The sequence below is a fragment of the Jaculus jaculus genome, chromosome 1, assembly GCF_020740685.1.
Source record: "Jaculus jaculus isolate mJacJac1 chromosome 1, mJacJac1.mat.Y.cur, whole genome shotgun sequence".
NCBI classification, from domain to species: Eukaryota; Metazoa; Chordata; class Mammalia; order Rodentia; family Dipodidae; genus Jaculus; species Jaculus jaculus.
This window is the reverse complement of record NC_059102.1, coordinates 212134579-212154505: the sequence shown is the minus strand read 5'-3', so window position 1 is coordinate 212154505 and position 19927 is coordinate 212134579. Positions and strand designations below refer to the sequence as shown.

Here is a 19927-nt window from a genome sequence, read left to right as displayed (position 1 = left end):
TTCATTATGGTTGATGGATGAGACCATGGTCGGTAAAGCAGAGCAACATATGTAACTCCAGTCATCCATTGTACATCCAAGGCCACGGAATATTTTAGCTGGCCAGTTCTCCTTTTAGTGGGATGAAGAAAACAAAACAGAGTACCTGATTAGGGTGCTGAAAGCTCATGGTTAATGAAAAATGAATGTATGTTACATTTTTCTTCTTTCAGTGTTCAGTTTTCATTAGTTCAGCTTCCCAAAAGACATTCTGACATTTATGAAATGATATTATCATCTGTAGATGACAAGGCTTATGTTCCCGAACCAAGCAACTGAGTTACAAAAAAAAAAAGTCCTTAAAAACATCTCATAATGGGCTAATTTAATTTACAGTTTTCTGTTGTGCTACATTCATAGCTATCATAGCTATCCTTGGCTGTGAGTACCCATGGACTGCAGTTGGACACTCCTCATTGTCCATACTTCCAATTCAGATATTATTAGAGGTTTTCATAATTCAAATCTCTGTGGTAGTTTACATCAAACAACCCATCTTTCCAACAGAAAACCAGTGTGCTTAAATGTTCTGTAGTGCTACTTATATTCAATAAACCTCTTCAAAATTATATTCTATTAGGAACAGATATTCTCAGTATCTATGATGTGGCTGGCATGGAAAGAGATTCAGTAAAAGTTTAGGGTTGGTCATGAGTCAGTGTACAAGAGTTCTACATTAAGTCATAATTGGCTTTGTGTAGGGAGGGTACATATCAATTGGTGAAATCAGCTAAGAGGAGAGGAAGTTTCTTGTAATAACACCATAGTACCTGTGTCACCAACAAGATTGTCATTAATCCCAGAATAGAATAGTCTGTCCTGATGTCCATCCTTGAGAAAATGTCTACGGCTGATTTGATGGAGAACCTCAGGGAAGAGCTCACCTGCTTCATCTGTTTGGACTATTTCAGCAGCCCAGTGACCACTGAATGTGGGCACAGCTTCTGTCTCATGTGTCTTCTCAAGAACTGGGAAGAGCATAACACCCCTTTGTCTTGTCCGGAGTGCTGGAGGACCTTGGGGGCCCCCCATTTCCAGGCCAATGAGCGACTGGGGAGGCTGGCTAGCATTGGCAGGCAGCTGCGGTCCCAAGTGCTGCAGAGTGAGGACGAGTCGAGCAGCTCTGGGAGAACGCCAGCAGCCACCAGGTCCTTCTCTGATGATGAGCAGAGTGTCATTTCTTTCTCAGCACAAAGTCACGGAATAAACCGAGTGTACCTTTCCAGTGAGGCCGAGGAGCAGCACAAAGTAAGATGGTCTGCTTGAGGGAAACCCCAGGACACACACCAGGTCCCACCCACCCCCACGGGTAGTTTCTGCTGGTGCTCAAGTCCTGGGAGCACACCACAGACCCGCCTGGCTCCTGCCCTCACCCTTCCTTCCCGAGCCTTAATCATCTTCTAGTGGCTGATCTGCTCACCACTCTGCTTTGTTGCAGGAGAAACTCCAGGATGTCATAAATCTTTTACGGAAAAAAAGGAAGGAAGCTCAGGCTATCCTGAACCACGAGAAGGAGCGAGTGATTTTGTGTAAGGTCAGTGCCTGTCTTTAGGATCTGATATGTGATTCCATGAGAGGATCTCTAGGGCAGCTGACTGGGCTGTCGGGCGGGGGCGGGGAAGGGAAGACAGTTTGGAGTCCTGTCTTACGCAGGTTCTTTGGGCTACCTACTTTATCATGTTCACATGGGGACCTTACAACTCAGCAGCCCAAGCTGTATGCACCTTTGGCTGGTGGGCTCTGTGATGACAGGTTATCTGTACTTCAAACACGCATTACAACATAGGGTAGGAAGTAGTTCCTCCCCCTCAGCCCCCTCCCCCACCCCCGCAAACAAACACAGAGGTAGGTTTCACTGTAGCCCAAGCTGACCTGGAATTCAAGAAACTAGGTTTTTGTTGTTGTTGTTTGTTTGTTTTATTTTATTTTTGTTTTTTGAGGTAGGGTCTCACTCTAGACCAGGCTGACCTGGAATTCAGTGAGAAGTCTCACTGTGGCCTTGAATTTATGGTGATCCTTCTACTTGTTGCTCCCAAGTGCTGGGACTAAAGACCTGTGCCACCATGCCAGCTCAAGAAACTAGATTTTAAGAAGTATCTCAGATGCTTTGGGAGAATGCATGCAAGTTGAAAAGAAATAAAAAGAAAGGATACGCATGACAAAAGAGTAGTTTGAATTAGACCCAAACAAATGCTTAAGGTTACTCACAGATTTGAATTTGAGCTAAAGAATTTCTTAATGGAATTTTGAGGGTTTTGTTTTTTATCGGGGATGGGACAGAGTCACTCATGTAGTCCAGGCTGGCCTTGAACTCCCGATTTTCTTACCTCAGCTTCCCAAGTACTGAGATTCCAGGTGTGGGGCACCACTATGACAGGCGGGCTGAGTTGTATATTTACATTTTCTTAAAAATTATCCTTTTAATATTTTCTTTATTTATTTGAAATACAGAAAGAGGCAGAGAGAGAGAAATTGAGAGAGAGAGAGAGAGAGAGACAGAGAGAGAGAGAGAGAGAGAGAGAGAATGAGAATGGGCACATCAGGGCCGTTAGCCACTGCAAACAAACTCCAGATACATGTGCAACCTTGTGCATCTGGCTTACGTGGGTACAGGGGAATTGAAAACTTGTGCCCTCAGGCTTCAAAGGCAAGTGCCCCTTAACTGTTAAGCCATCTCCCAGCTCCATTGTTTTGTTTTTGTTTTTGTTTTTTGAGGTAGGGTCTCACTCCAGATCAGTCTGACCAGGAATGCACTAAGTAGTCTCTGTGTAGCCCAGAGCTCATGGTGATCATCCTACTCTGCCTCCTGAGTGCTGAGATTAAAAGTATGCACCAACACACCTGGATCCAATTTTTGTTTTATATATTTTTTAATTTAATTAAATTTTATTTTTTCTCAATTTTTAAAAACATTTTCCATGATTATAAAAAAATATCCCATGGTAATATCCTCCCTCCCCCCTTTTCCCCTTTAAAATATCATTCTCTATCATATCTCCTCCCCATCTCAATAAGTCTCTCTTTTTATTTGGATGTCATGATCTTTCCCTCCTCTTATGATGGTCTTGTGTTGGTAGTGTCAGGCACTATGAGGTCATGGATATCAAGGCCATTTTATGTCTGGAGGGAGCACGTTGTTAAGGAGTCCTACCATTCCTTTGGCTCTTACATTCTTTTTGCCACCTCTTCTGCATTAGACCCTGAGTCTTGGAAGGTGTGATCGAGATGTTACTTGGTACTTTAGTCACTTCTTTCCAGCACCATGATACTTTCTGAGTCGTCCCAACCAAGGTCACTGCCATCTGAAAAGAGAAGATTCTCTACCCAAAGTGAGAGAGTAGCATTAATATAAGGATATGGATATTAAGAGAAGTGCTTGCTGGGCAGTTTGATAACCATAGTATATACACTTATTCAGATATCAGCAGATGTTACACCCCTAGGGCTCATGACAACCCCTGTTTAAGTTTTCAGTATCAGGGATGTATTTCCTCCCTTGGAGCGGGCCTCCAGTCCAATTGGAGGGCAGTTGGTTTCCACCATGACAGATGTGCCACTATTGCACCCGTTGGCTCATTTGGCCTGGCTGTCCAATTATAAGGCTTGCAGTGTTCACTGTTGAGTATCTTCACTGTTGGCATCTCCTTCTACAATTGAACTACATGTAGAATGGCTTCTTCCAGCTTTCTGTCACCTGGTCTACATGGAGGAGGTAATCAGCTCAGTTCCAGCAGGATTTCTCAGTGGCCTTGCAGCCCAAGTATGCTGAGTCTTCAGCAATAGGGTCTTACCATCGATTCCTGGTGGGAAACCAAGGGCCTCAGCAATGGCATATAATGTTTTGGGAGCATCAGGGACCTCCCTGGCCAACATTCACTGGAAGGTATCCCATCCCTGACACTGAAAACTTTTTAGCAACGATCTAAGATCCTGATTGGTCCATTGTCCAAAACTGTAAGATTCCATATGATTTTTTTATATACTCTTAGTTTTTGATTACCCCTCCCTCAACCTTTCCTTTACTCAGTCTCATCCCCTGACCTCACTTTGGGCCTTTTCACCTCTGTTAATCTATTCTTCTATTTACATATATACAATACCAACCTATTAAGTACCCTACTCCCTTCCTTTCTCTTCCCTTTGTATCAAATTTTGGCTTATTGGCCTCTGCTACTGAGTTTTTTCCTTCACACACAGAAGCCCAATCATCTGTAGCTAGGATCCACATATGAGAGAGAACATGTGGTGCTTGGCTTTTGGGGCCTGGGTTACCTCACTTAGTATAATCCTTTCCAGATCCATCCATTTTTACTTAAATTTCATAACTTCATTTTTCTTTACCGCTGAGTAGAACTCCATTGTATAAATGTGCCATATCTTCATTATCCACTCATCAGTTGAGGGACATCTAGGCTGGTTGCATTTCCCAGCTATTATAAATTGAGCAGCAATAAACATGGTTGAGCATGGACTTCTAAGGAAATGAGATGAGTCCTTAGAATATATGCCTAGGAATGCTATACCTGGGTCATATGGTAGATCAATCTTTAGCTGTTTTAGGAACCGCCACATTGATTTCCACAATGGCTGGACAAGATTGCATCCAAAATCAGTGTTCCTCTTTTTCCACATCCCCACCAGCACTTATTATCATTTGTTTTCATGATGGTAGCCAATCTGGCAGGAATGAGATGGAATCTCAATGTAGTTTTAATCTGCATTTCTCTGATGACTAGGCACATAGAACATTTTTTTTTTTGATGCTTATATACCATCTGTATTTCTTCCTTTGAGAACTCTCTATTTAGCTCCATAGCCCATTTTTTAATTGGCTTGTTTGATTTCTTATTATTTAACATTTTGAGTTCTTGGTATATCCTAGATATTAATCCTCTATCTATCTAAGATATTTTTCCATTCTGAAGGTTGCCTTTTTGCTTTATTCACAGTGTCCTTTGCACTACAAAATTTCTGTGATTTCATGAGGTCCCAGTGATTAATCTGTGGTTTTATTGCCTAAGCAATTGGGGTTGTATTTAGAAAGACAAGACAAATATGTTGAAGCATTTCCCCTACATTTTCCTCTAGCAGTTTTAGAGTTTCCAGTCTGATGTGAAGGTCTTTAATCCATTTGGACTTAATTCTTGTGCATGGCGAGAGAGAAAAATCTATTTTCATCCTTCTGCAGATATGTATCCAGTTTTCCCAACACCATTTGCTGAAGAGGCTGTCTTTTCTCCAATCAGTATTTTTTTTTTAAATTTTTTATTTATTTATTTGAGAGCGACAGACACAGAGAGAAAGATAGATAGAGGGAGAGAGAGAGAATGGGCGCGCCAGGGCTTCCAGCCTCTGCAAACGAACTCCAGACGCGTGTGCCCCCTTGTGCATCTGGCTAACGTGGGACCTGGGGAACCAAGCCTCACACCGGGGTCCTTAGGCTTCACAGGCAAGTGCTTAACCACTAAGCCATCTCTCCAGCCCTCTCCAATCAGTATTTTTGGCATTTTTATCAAATACCACATAGCTATACCTACCTGGACTTACATCTGGGTCCTCTATTCTGTTCCATTGATCTACATGTCTGGTTTTGTGCCAGTACCATGCTGTTTTTGTTACTATGGCTCGGTAGCATAGGTTAAAATCAGGTATGGTGATTCCACCAGCCTTATTTTTGTTGCTCAGTATTATTTTAGCTATTTGAGGTTTTTTGTGATTCCAAATTAATTTTTGGATTGTTTTTTCTATTTCCATGAAAAATGCCTTAGGAATTCTGATAGGGATTGCATTCAATGTGCAGATTGCTTTTGGTAAGATTGCTCTTTTTACAATATTGGTTCTTCCAATCCAGGAATAAGGGATGTTTTTCCACTTCCTAGCATTTTCTGCAATTTTTTGCTTGAGTGTTTTAAAGTTTTCATTGTAGAGATCCTTTATTTCCTTGGTTAAGTTTATTCCAAGGTACTTTCTTTTCTTTGATGCAATTGTGAATGGGAGGGATTCTCTTATTTCATCCTCTGTGTGTTTGTTGTTAGCATATATGAAGGCTACTGATTTCTGTGTATTTATTTTGTATCCTGCTACATGGCTGTAGGTTTTTATCAGCTCTAACAGTTTCCTGGTAGAATCTTTAGGGTCCTTTATATGTAGACTCATGTCATCTATAAATAATGATAACTTGATCTCTTCCTTTCCAATTATTATCCCTTTTATGTGTGTCTCTTGCCTTATTGCTATAGCCAATACTTCCAGTTCTATATTAAATAAAAGTTGGGACAGTGGACACCCTTGTCTTGTTTCTGAATTTTGTGGACAAGCTTCTAGTTTTTCCCCATTTAGTAATATGTTGGCTGTAGGCTTGTCATAAATAGTCTTTATAATATTGAGGTATGTTCCTTCTATTCCCAGTCTCTGTAGGAATTTTGTCATGAAGGGATGTTGGATTTTGTCAAACACTTTCTCTGCATTTAATGAGATGATCATGTGATTTTTGTCCTTCAATCCATTTATATAATGTATTACATTTGTTGATGTACATGTATTGAACCATCCTTGCATCTCTGGGATAAAGCCTACTTGGTCAGGGTGAATGATCTTTCTGATATATTCTTGTATTCCTTTGCCAATATTTTGTTGAGAATTTTTGCATTAATGTTCATGAGGGAGTTTGGTCTGTAATTTTCTTTTTTTGTTCTATCTTTGCCTGGTTTTGGTGTCAGGGTGGTTCTGGCGGCTTCATAGAAGTAGTTTTGTAGAATTCCTTCTTTTTCTATTTCCTGGAAAAGCTTAAGAAGCAATGGTGTTATCTCTTCTCTGAAGGTCTGGGATAATTCAGCAGTGGATCCATCTGGGCCTGGGCTTTTTTTAGTTGGGAGATTTTTGGTAACTGTTCAGAACTCCATGGTTGCCAGAGGTCTATTTAAGTGATTAATCTCATCTTTATATAATTTATTTATGTCATATACATCAAGGAAATCATCCATTTCTTTCAGATTTTCGTACGCTGTATATGCTTTGTAGTATGTCCCTATGATTTTTTGAATTTCTCTGCCATCTGTTGTGATGTTACCTTTTTCATCTCTAATTTTATTAATTTGTGTGTCTTCTCTCTTTCTTTTGGTTTGATTTCCTAAGGGTTTATCAATCTTGTTTATCCTTTCAAAGAACCAACTCTTTGTTTCATTGATTCTTTGGATTGTTTTCCTAATTTCTATTTCATTAATTTAGCCGTAATCTTTATATAACCTCCTGGCTGCTGCATTTGGCTTTGCCTTTTTCTTCTTTTTCCAAGGCTTTAAGGTAAAGCATTAGGTCATTTACTTGTGACCTTTCTCATTTCTTAATATAGGCAATGAAAGCTATAAATTTATCTCTTAGGACTGCCTTCATTGTGTCCCAGAAATTTTGTTATGTTGTTTTCTCATTATCATTTGTCACTATAAATTTTTTGATTTATGATTTCTTCATTGACCCATTCATCATTTAGTAGTTTATTGTTTAGTTTCCATGATTTATGTATGCTCTATAGCCTTTCTTGCTATTGATTTGTAGTTTGCTTCCATTGTGGTCAGATAGAATGCAAGCAATTATTCCAATTTTTCTGTACTTGTTAAGATTTGCTTTGTGTCCTAATATATGGTCTATTTTAGAGAATGTTCCATGTGCTGCTGAAAAGAATGCATATTCTGCAGCATTTGGATGAAATGTCCTGTATATATCTATTAGGTCCATTCCTTCTATGACCTCTTTTAGTCCAGATGCCTCTTTGTTTATTTTTTCCCGGGATGACCTGTCAATTAATGAGAGTGAGGTGTTGAAGTCACCCACCACCACTGTGTTTGGTGTTATCTGTGACCTTAGTTCTAGTAGCGTTTGTTTGATGAATTTGGGGATTTGGGGGTCCTGTGTTAGGTGCATATTTGTTTAGGATTGTAATGTCCTCCTTTTGGAGGTGGCTTAATCAATATAAAGTGGCCTTCCTTATCTTTCTTAACTATTGTTGCACTGAAGTGTACCTTGTCAGATATTAGGATAGCAACCCCTGCTTGTTTTCTAGGTCCATTTGCTTGTAACACTGTTTTCCAACCTTTCACCCTAAGATAGTTGCCATCCTTTCTAGAAAGGTGGGTTTCTTGGAGGCAACAAATTGAAGGATCCTGCTTTTTAACCCAGTCTGCAAACCTACATCTTTTGGTTGGGGCATTTACTCCATTGATATTAAGAGATATTATTGAAAAGTGTGTATTAATTTTTGCCTTTTTTTGTAGTTCTTCTGGTTCTACCTTTGCTCTCTTATGTTAACTCATATTTGAGTATTGTTTCTGTTTTCCTGCTTCCTTATATGTGTGCTTTTCTTTTCTTCAGCATGGAGTATTATTTCAAGTATTTTCTGTAGAGCTGGTTTTGTCTTCAAATAGTCCTTTAGCCTACTTTTGTCATGGAATGTCCTTAATTATGAGTCTATTTGAATGGATAGCTTTGCAGGATAAAGTAACCTTGTTTGACAGTTTTTAACTTTCAGAACTTGAAATACATCACTCTACGCCCTTCTGGCTTTTAAAATTTGTGTTGAGTAATATGCTGTAATCCTGATAGGCTTGCCTTTGTAGGTAACTTGATTTTTCTCTGTGACTGCTTTCAATATGTTTTCTTTAGTTTGTGTGTTTGGTAGTTTGATTATAATATGGCAAGGAGAGGTTCTTTCCAGGTTTTATCTGGCTGGTGTTCTACAGGATTCCTGTATTTGTAGTGGCATCTCTTTCCCAATTTAGGGGATGTTTTCTTCTATGATTTTATTGAAGATGCCAACTATGCCTTTGGAGTGAAATTCTTCTCCTTCTCTTATGCCCTGAATTCTTATGTTTGATCTTTTCATAGTGTCCTGAATATCTTGAAATTCCCACTCATACTTTTCTATAAGTTTGTCTTTCTCTTTGTTGGACTGTATTAGACCTGGTCTTCTAGCTTAGATATTCTGTCCTCTCCTTCATCTACTCTACTAATGAGATTTTTCTACAGAGTTTTTTTTTTTTTTTTTTAAATTTCATTAACCATGTTCTTTATTGCTAGTAGTTCTAACTGTTTTTTTTATTATTATTTCTACTTCCTTATTTATGTCTAGTATTGACCTCTTTATTTCATTGAACTGGCGTCCTGTGTCTTCTTTGCTTCCTTTGATTTCTTCTTTGACTTCTTTAAACATATTTACCATCATCCTTTTAAAATCTTTCTCAGGCATTTCCTCTAACTCATTCTCACTGGAGGTCATTTCAGATGCATTAATACTTTTTGGTGTATTTATATTGTCTTGATTTTTGGTGTTTCTTGTGTTATAATGTATATATTTTTGCATCTTGGATTATTTAATGATTGGATTTTCCAGTTAGCTGTTTATTATGAGATGTATCAATCAGTCTGTTGTTACATATTTTCAGAGTAGGAGCTTAAGGCACTAGGTGTGGCACTCAAGACTCTCAGAGTAGGTACAAAAGAACTGTAAGTGTTGGGTGTGCCTGCTATGAGAGTATTCAAGTAGGCTAAATGGAACAAAGTACAGGCAGATTCTAAAATCTAACTAAATAATGTACACTTACAATGAAATACAGAGTATTTATCCAAGAGTAGGTATTATGACAAGAAGATCTTCTGTCTGTCCCTTGGTCTGTGTGGTGCCTTACTGTTGCAGTCCGGTTCGCATTGCTGGTAGAAATCACCCAACCAAGAGCAGCTTCTGGGAAAAAGAGATTTATTTTGGCTTACAGGCTCGAGGGGAAGCTTCACGATGGCAGGGGAAAACGATGGCATGAGCAGAGGGTGGACATCACCCCCTGGCCAACATAAGATGGACCACAGCAACAGGAGGGTGTGCCAAACACTGGCATGGGGAAACTGGCTACAAAGCCCATAAGCCCGCCCCCAACAATACACTCCCTCCAGGAGGCATTAATTCCCAAATATCCATCAGCTGGGAACCTAGCATTCAGAACACCTAAGTTTATGGGGGACACCTGAATCAAACCACCACATTCCGCCCCTGGCCCCCATAAACTGATATCCATACATGATGTAAAATACAATGCATTCAGTCTGACTTTAAAAGTCCCCATAGTTTTTTTCATCAATCTCAATGATGTTCATACATCCCCATAGTTTAAGATCTTTTAACTGAGCCATAATACCAAAATATAACCTCAAAAAAAACCAGAATGGCACAGAATAAATATTCACACTGCAATAGATGGCATTGGGCATAGCAAAGAAACATTCAACCAATACAAGATTTAAAACAACCAGGGCAAACATCAAACTCTGTAGCTTCAAGTCCAGCAACTCAAACCAGTGACAAATCTTCAAGTCCGATAATTCTAACCAGCAACAAGTCTCTGGCATTCCAATTCCGCCCCTCCAGCTAGGCTACTCACAGTACTGGAAAACTTCATCGGGGCCGGCAGCTCCTCGGCAGCCATCTCATGGTCCCGGCATCTCCACTGGGTCTCCACTGCAAGCCACGGTTCATCCTCATGGCCCCACGGGGTCTCTATGCAGGCAACCAGCAAACCCACTTCACACTGCCCATGGCCATTTCCAAAACACAAGACCGTGTTGCAAACTCAATGACCCTCTTTCCAGCATTTCTTATACTCCACAATACCAGGTAGGGTGCCAATTTGTTAATCCAGGGTGGAATAAAGCAGACTTTGAAGAACAGGACTCCTTGAGCACTCAGGCCTTTTCAAAAGAGTCTACATTCTTCTTGTTGCCCCAGCGCAGGTCAGCTAGCCCAGTCTCAAAGGTTGTAATCTCTCAGTTGCAGCTGAACAGGCAATAGTTCACCCAAAGATTTTTCTTTCTGTGCCATATCCCTCTGCACACACCAGTTCATTTCTACGCAAAGCAACCCTGCACAACTTCTCAGGACATGGGCACAAGAGCAAGCTTCTCACACAAACTGCTAGCCCAGTCCAGGCACAACTCTTTCTCACCCTCATAAGCCAAACCTCACAGTCCATAGTTCTTACTGCATTCAGGTCTTAGAGCTCAGACCAGAATAGTCCATTAAGCTGTACTTACAGCACTGCAAGGCATCTCTTAGGCCAAGGTTTCAACTCCTTCCACTTTCCTCTTGAAAATCAGCTACAAAAGGCTGAAGCCACATAGTCAGGTGCCTAGCAGTAACCCCACTCCCGGTACCACTTTACTGTTGCAGTCCGGTTCGCATTGCTGGTAGAAATCACCCAACCAAGAGCAGCTTCTGGGAAAAAGAGATTTATTTTGGCTTACTGGCTCGAGGGGAAGCTTCACGATGGCAGGGGAAAACGATGGCATGAGCAGAGGGTGGACATCACCCCCTGGCCAACATAAGATGGACCACAGCAACAGGAGGGTGTGCCAAACACTGGCATGGGGAAACTGGCTATAAAGCCCATAAGCCCGCCCCCAACAATACACTCCCTCCAGGAGGCATTAATTCCCAAATATCCATCAGCTGGGAACCTAGCATTCAGAACACCTAAGTTTATGGGGGACACCTGAATCAAACCACCACACTTACCTACTCCCTTAATCCTGACAACAAGGAGGTTAAGATTTCTGGTCTGTAGAAGGTTCCAAGTCAGCTTGTTACCAGGTGAGACCCTTCACTAATGTATAACATAAGAGTAAACAAAGCCACTATAATTCAAGAAGCAACAAATAACAAGCCCAAAATACAGCTTATTTAAGAATGGCACATTTGACCATCTGTCCTATTTAACATATAATTTATCCTGATATGGAAGGTGCAATTAGCAGTTTTGTTTCAGGCATATATACCAGGTTTATTAGGCAGGTACTGACCTGGTGTAATCCCAGTTACCTTTTGGGATGATTTTGGTCTCAGTTGTGCTCTTGGTTGGGTCCCTCTTTGGTGCTGTGTCAGTTCAAGTAGGCATGGCCCTGTCCTTGTTCCGCTGCTCTGTTCTGAGGGCTGGCCACTGAAGGTGGGGAAGGGGAGGGAGCCGATGCTGCTCTACTTTGCCCTCTGTTCCACGTGTTCTTCTTTATGATCTGCTCCTCCATTGTTCACTGCCATTCTTCCTTCATATTTCTTGAGTTTGCTGAGAACTCTGGTGTGGGTGGAAAATCCCCTCACTTGGATTTATCTGCTGCTCAAGCCAAGCCTGGTGGCTGGCTGGCACATGCTGCTGCAATCTCGCATGCAGACCCACTTTGCAGGAGCAGCTTCTGGGGGTCTGTGTGGTCTCTGGATGCTCTGGATCTCTCCTACTTCTCCGCTGCTGTTTCAATTTCCTATACACCTCATTTTTTAGTAAAAGTGTGTATTTTGCTGCTTTTTTTTTTTTTTTGCTTTTTCCCCCCTAGGCTGCTTTGGCGTGGTACCTATGCCGCCATCTTAACTGGAAGTCCATTTTTGTTTTATGAGATAGGGCCTCACTATGTAGCACAGGCGGGGCTTGAACTCACAGCAATCTTCTTGTTCACCTGAGTCCTGGGATTGCATGGGTCACTTTACCCATTGTACCAAGGAAGATTTTATTTTATTTATTTTCTTTTTGGTTTTCCTTTTCTTTCTCTCTCTCTCAAACTCACTAAGTAGCGAAGTACCTTGAAGTACTGATCCTATTGCCGTTACCTTCCAAGGGCTGAGATGTGTGTGTCACCATGCCTAATGGTGATATTTTTAAATGTTTTCCTTTTTTTATTTATTTGTGCATGTGTGTATAGATGGGCATGCCAGGGACTCTTGCTGCTGCAAATGACGCTAGATGCTTGCAGCTCTTACATTTGCCTCTGGCTTCAAAGGGTGCTGGGGAATCAAACTTGGGCCAAAATCATCTGAAAGGAGTGCCTTTTACCACTGAGTCATCTCTCAAGCAACAGTTTTTTAAAATATTTTTATATTTATTTATTTATTTGACAGAGAGAGGGAGAAAGAGAGGGAGAGAGAGAGAATGGTTACACCAGGGCTCCAGCCACTGTAAACAAACCCTAGACATGTGTGCCCCCGATGCATCTGGCTTATGTGGGTCATGGGGAATCAAACCTAGGTCCTTTGGCTTTGCATGCAAACACCTTAACTGCTAAGCCCTCTCTCCAACCTCCCCCCCAACCTCCGTTTTTTTTTTTTTTTTGTTTTTTCTTTTTTGAGGTATAGTCTTACCATGGGTCTCTGGCTGGCTTGGACAATAAAATGCTATGTAGATGAACAAGCTGATCTGAAACTTACATCAATCCTCCTGCTTCTGCCTCCTGGGTGCTGGAATTTACAGCTTTGTACCCTCTCTTTGGTTTAAACTTAAGAGTCCTTAAGTGTCAATCTTTGTGATACATATTTCTATCCTTAACATGTGATATTATGCCAACTTTTTTTGGAACAAGTGTTTGCTGGGTAATGAACACTTGGGTAATATACATTTTTTATAATTTTCCTCCTTTAAAATTTTTCACTATTTTTAATCATTGTACTTATGGCCATGTATATTTTTGTCTGTTTTGATTCTTGGCTTCTTGCCACAGAATGATGGTTCCTGGAACCAGAAAGTCTGGGTTTGTTTACTATGGTAACTATATCATGTACACATTTATAAATATCAAACTATGAACCCAACTAGTCAATATATGTTATATGGCAGGAATTGTCACAGTGGACATATGAGAATTAGTATGAAGCTGGGCATGGTGGTGCACACCTTTAATCCCAGCACGGGGAGGCAGAGGAAGGAGGATCACGGGGAGTTTGAGGCCACCCAGAGACTCCATAGTGAATTCCAAGTCAGCCTGGGCTAAAGTAAGACCCTACCTCGAAAAACAAACAAACAAAAAGTGATTAGTATGGTTGGAACTCTACAGACATGAGTGTTTCTGTCACTAACTCAATTGTGTGTGGATGTATGTGTGTACGTGTGCATGTATGGCAGGAAGAGACCAAGATGTGCAAGCAGGTGGTTGTGTCTGAGTACATGAAGATGCACCAGTTCCTGAAGGAGGAGGAGCAGCTGCAACTGCAGGTCCTGGAGAAGGAGGAGAGAGAGAACATGAAGAAGCTGAGGGACAATGAGCTCCAGCTGACTCAGCAAGTCAGGCATCTCAACAAAATGATTGCTCACATTGAGTCCACATGCCAGAACTTGACTTTGGAATCTTTTGAGGTAAGGTCACAAAAGGAAGGATCTTTTCACCAAGAAGCTCAAGGATGGCTACAGTTTCTTTTGCACCTTCTACAACCTCAGCTTTTCAAAGAGTTAATTAAGTTAATTAAGTTAATTAAGTTAATTAAGCTCTTTGTCCATTAAATTTAATCTTGTGAAAGATAGGATGGGAGTAAGTGTTACTATGATACAGTCTATGGGTGGCTGACATCTACAGAATGGATTTAGGATAGCATGTATTTAAAAATTCAGTCCTATGGTAGATAGTGACTTGACTGTCACCCTACAGGTAGCAGAACCCAGGAGTTCTGGTGGGCCAAACACATTTTCCTCATGCCTTTGCTTCCCCTTGGGTTTGCCACTCTCTGGGAACTTTTCAAGCACAGCAATGTGAGTGACCACAAGCTTCAGATCTGATTTCTACTAGTTAATGTTATGCTTTCCCAATGAACCACCCCTACATTGTAGGGGCTTAGCCACAGTTCTTACTGGAGCCTTTTCCTTTGCACAGCTCCGGCTGTCTTGGGCATCAGATTACAACACTAATATTTGGTTCCATTTGGAACAACAGTTTCCTTGGGCAAGTGATGGTTTGAGCCAAAGAGGAGAGTATTCTCTGGTTATTGCGATAGACACTCATCACAACTACCCAAAGAAATTAGGGTTTTTCGTTCTCATCAAACCTGTTCTTCTCTTTGAAGGTGTCTGAGAACCATGGGAAACTTATTCAATGAAATTAGGAAAGGATTGTATCTAGGATGGCTTCAGTCCTTGTTAGTGGTTGACCAGGAGCAAATGCTAACCTTATTTTCTTTATTTCCTTAGGAAGTAAGAGGAGCCATGGATAGGTAGGTTCTCACTCTTTTTTTGGTTTGTTTGTTTTTTTTGAGGTAGGGTCTCACTGTAGCCCAGGCTGACCTGGAATTCATTATGGAGTCTCAGAGTGGCCTTGAACTCATGGCAATCCTCCTACCTTTGCCTCCCTAGTGTTGGGATTAAAGGTGTGTGCCACCATGCCTGGCAGTTCTCACTCTTTGTCCATTGTATAGGGTATGGGGATAAGGTGATATGAAATAGATTATGATGTGGGGATAAGAATCTGTGTTTGGGGGGGTGAGGTGATGTGACCCATGTTGGAACAGGGTATGTGCTACATGTCAAGGAGAGAATAAAGGTTTTTTTCCTCCCCTCTCTGGAGATGCGAGTCCCTCCTGCTTCAGTGTCCAGAGACCACCGTCACGGAGCTGAGTCAGTGCCGCATCACTGGGATGAGGGAGATGCTAAGAAAATTCAGCAGTAAGTCAGCCTTGTCTGTCACCCCTCCAAAAACTGCCCCAATTAACTTAAGCATATTTTATGGGCACATCAGCTCCTGGGCAGCTTTTACTCATAGAAAATATTCTTCCCCTGTCAGAGGTTCTCAATTATTCTGGCGCTAGCACCATGCACCAGGCTGTACCCAGTGTCTGCTTCAGCAGAGGGGCCTGGATTGATGTTCTGTCTGGCTTTGTTTGATGGCCAAGAAATCCTGGCATTCTTTGTTATTGTTATTGTTCTGTTCCATGTTCTGATCCTGTTAGGATAAAAGCTGAGTTAAATTCTTAAATCCCATTGCAGACAGTACTCTACTTACTTCCCAGCCCACTGTGCTCTTGCAGTGTCCTTATAAATTATTCTTCTTAAATTATAGACCGCCAATTTCCAAACCTGATGTAAGGGTACATACCTAAGAGATAGGTGCAGGGAGGTCAGAAATTTAAGGTCATCCTTATGTGCATAATGATGTCACCTTGGGCTATTTGAGACCTCATTTCAAAAAAAAAAATCTCATTTGTCATGCTTAGACATTGTTAATAAATCAATAAACTTTTACCTTTTATCCTGAAAAAAAAAAAAATTCTTGTCACTGAGATGGCTCAGCGATTAAGGGCACTTGCTTGCAAAACCTGTGGCCTGAGTTAGATTCTCCAGTATAAACATAAAGCCAGACACAAAGGACACAAGCCTGTGGTATTCCTTGCAGTCAGCAGTTACAGACCCTAGAGTTCATGCATACACAAGCACGCGCACACACACACACACACACACACACACACACACCACAAATAAATAAATATTTTGAAAAAAATCACAAAAATTCTTAAGGCCTACTGAGGAACAAAAGTGTCCATTAATAATGCTCCAGATATGTCACTGGGATGCACTCCTTCATAAAAAATTGTATGTGAGCCAAGTGTGGTGCACGCCTTTAGTCCCAGCACTCAGGAGGCAGAGGTAGGAGGATTGCCATGGGCTCAAGGCCAGCGTGAGACTATGTAGTGAATTCCACATCAGTCTGGGCTAGAGTGAAATTCCACCTCCCCCTGGGGGGGGGGAAAAAAAAAAGGATTGCATTTGAACAGGGCATAATGAAAAATACTAAGTAAGATATTGGTATTCTAGTACTCACAAAGTTTGTAATCTTAATGAGGTGACCTAATCTTTATGAGTCTCAGTTTATTTCTTTTTGTTTGTTTGTTTTTTTGATGTAGGGTCTCACGCTAGCCCAGACTGACCTGGAATTCACTATGTAGTCTCAGATTAGCCCTGAACTAGTGATCCTCCTCAGTACTGTGATTAAAGGTGTGCAGCACCAGGCTTGGCTGTTTTAAATTTTTGTACTTTTTTATTTATTTTGTATCTTTTCTTTGGAATCTCATGTATCCCAGGTTGACCTTAAATTCACTATATAGCTGAAGATAACCTTGAACTTCTGATCCTGTTGCCTCTTTCTTCCAAGTGCTGGGATTACAGGCATGTGGTAGCATGCCTGGTTTTATGTGGTCCTGGTGATGGAACATAGGGCATTCAAGGTGAGCACTCTAACAGATCTACATGCCCATCCCTTATCTTTTTTCTCTTTTTTGTCTTTGAGACAAAGTCTCATTATGTGCCCCAAATTGGGCTCCAACTTGCATTTCTCTTGTCTTACCCTCATGAGTAAGATGTTCACATGGCATATAAACTGACTTCGCTTTTTAAATTATTGTCTCCTTCTTCTGCTTTTGCTTCCAGCAGTGGGGGCTACACCTGGTCTCTTAGCATGTGGCTACTATACCTACAGCAAATATTTTTATGCAAATAAGAAAAAATAATAGTTGTGATGATTCCATGAAATAATGCAAAATTATGCTTTATACATTAGAAAGAGCTCAGCAAATGTTGGTTACCTATATCTCTCTGCTGTCTCAACTGAAGGACTAGAACCAGGCATGGCTAAAGCTACATGCTCCTCATGTGGACAAATCTCCACACTCTGTATTGCACACAGCATAGCTCCCATCTCCCTACAGCTTCCCCTCACATTCTCAGATGAACTATCTTCCTCCATGACTTTTCTGTATTTTTTGTATAGCTCCACTGAAGTTTATTATTTTTTTCTGTTTTCTTTTCTGTTTTTTGAGGCAGGGTTTCATTTCATATGTACTCTAGGCTGGTCTCAAACTATCAAATACAAAGAAATCATCCTGCCTCAGCACTTCCAGTGCTGGGATGACAGATATAAACTAATAAATCCTGCTAAATATTTTGTTCTAAACAAGCCAATCCACAAGCAACACATATAAATTGCATTTTATTTTTACTTTTTATTCATTTTTGAGAGAGAATCTCATGTATTTTAGGCTATATAGCCAAGGATGACCTTGCACTGGCCTCTAACTCGTTACAAAGATCTAGTAGGTCTTAAACTCACAGGAATCCCCCTGCCTTAGCCCTCCATCAACTGGTATTATAGACATGTACCACTATGCCTATCTAATTTTTTTTGTTTGTTTTAAGACAGGGCCATGTTTTGTATACCAGGCTAGCCTTCAATCCACTATGTGGCCAAGGCTCGCTTTGAACTTAGAATTCTGCTTTAGCCTCCAAAATTCTGAGATTGTATATTTGTGTCAACATGCTTACCTCTCACCTAAGTTATAGTAAAAGAATGGGACTAAGGTTGGAGAGATTGCTCAGTGGTTTAGTGTGCTTCCTGAGCAAGCATGAGGGCTCAAGATTGCAGATCCTACATAAACACATGGGAAAGGCCATGCGTATCTAGAATCCCAATCCCACAGGGGAGCAGAGACCAGAGAATCATTGGACTCAGCCCACTGCAAGCTCTGCAGTGAGTTAAGGGACTCTGGCTCAAAATAAGACAGGGCCAAAGAGTGATGGAGCAGGACATGTAATACTCTGCTCCAGCCACTGTAGGCAAGCATCCAACACTGAAGGTGAGCATATAGACACACACACACACACACACACACATATACACACATAGTCATGCACATACACACAAGCAAAACAAAAATAGGAGTAACCAGGCTTTCAAGTGCAACCTATAATCCTAGAGCTCAGGAAGCTGAGGCAGGAGAATTGAAAGTTCAAAACTGTCCTGGACTGCATAGTGAGACTGTGTCTCAGAAAACAAACAAACAAACAAATAAATATAGGACAAAATGCTAAGAATTTACAGGAGGTTTGCAAGAATGTCAGAGGATTCATTCTTTTCTCCTCTTGCAGCAGATGTAACTCTCGATCCAGCCACAGCCAATGCCTACCTCGTCTTGTCTGAGGATCTGAAGAGTGTAAGATATGGAGGAACCAGACAGCAGTTACCTGACAACCCTGAAAGATTCGATCAGTCTGCAACTGTTTTAGGAGCTCAGTTCTTTACCTGTGGTAGACACTATTGGGAGGTAGAAGTAGGAAATAAGACCGAGTGGGAAGTGGGCATCTGCAAGGACTCTGTGAGCAGAAAGGGGAATCTCCCAAAGCCCCCTGGGGAGCTCTTTTCTCTTATAGGTTTAAAAATTGGAGATGACTATAGCCTCTGGGTCTCATCTCCCTTGAAGGGCCAACATGTCCGAGAGCCTGTGCATAAAGTTGGTGTGTTCTTAGACTATGAATCTGGACATATAGCTTTCTACAATGTGACAGATGAGTCCCTCATCTACAGTTTCCCTTCAACCTCTTTCCATGAAGCTCTCAGGCCCATCTTTTCCCCCTGCCTCCCAAATGAAGGAACGAACATAGATCCACTCGTCATCTGCTCACTGAAGAGCCACATCTGAGTGACACACCCTGAGCCTCTTAGGACAAGGTCAAGTAACACCATATGCCTAATTGTTAAGATAACTGGTGCATTGAAAAATCTTCACATCAGGTTATCTGGAAAAAAAAAAAAATCTTGCCTTCCCAAGGAGTCTCTATGAACCTAGTCTTGCAATGAAGAATCAATTAGAAAATCCACTTCAACACCAAGAAGAGAAGGCCAAATCCCTGATTATAACCCAATTTATTATCTGGGTTACCCATACAAATGCTAGTCATTCAAAATACAGTCCTCTTTACCTTTTACCCTGAGTCCCACGGTCACAGGACAGGTTTATAAATACATGTCATATTTTCCAGTATGTATTTATTTGTGGCTTTAAAATGGTGTAGTTTGAATAATATGTCTTTGTCTATGTGCAGAGCTTTGCATGTGTGGGCAATTCATTTCCATATAGGGACCGTACGTATAGGTTCCTCTATCTAGGGTGCTTGGGAGGGACTAGGACTGTTTCCTTTGAGAAGCTACCTTTCAGGGTAGAGAGATGGCTCAATAGTTAAGGTGTTTTTTACTCAAGCAGGATGACTTGAAGGGCCTGAGATTGCTGAGTTTTACTCCCCAGAACCCATTGAATATTTAGACATGGCCACACAATCTGTAA

General features: G+C 41.2%; 1 protein-coding gene across 1 annotated transcript; it reads left to right on the top strand.

Moving 5' to 3' along the window:
- The first annotated feature begins 861 nt into the window (after positions 1-861).
- Positions 862-19285, top strand: Triml1 (tripartite motif family like 1). The gene is made up of 6 exons (XM_004666368.2): positions 862-1287; positions 1478-1573; positions 13956-14186; positions 15012-15034; positions 15385-15482; positions 18735-19285. Exons 1-6 carry the CDS (start codon positions 862-864, stop codon positions 19283-19285), a joined length of 1425 nt encoding a protein of 474 aa, XP_004666425.1.
- The last annotated feature ends 642 nt before the right edge of the window (positions 19286-19927 follow it).

Excerpts from the sequence above, each read along its gene's own strand:
- Triml1 (XM_004666368.2), top strand. The coding sequence starts at position 862 with ATGTCCATCCTTGAGAAAATGTCTACGGCTGATTTGATGGAGAACCTC. Across the intron at positions 15,035-15,384 it reads GTAAGAGGAGCCATGGATAG|ATGCGAGTCCCTCCTGCTTC; the intron begins GTAGGTTCTCAC and ends CCCTCTCTGGAG. Across the intron at positions 15,483-18,734 it reads GATGCTAAGAAAATTCAGCA|CAGATGTAACTCTCGATCCA; the intron begins GTAAGTCAGCCT and ends CTCCTCTTGCAG.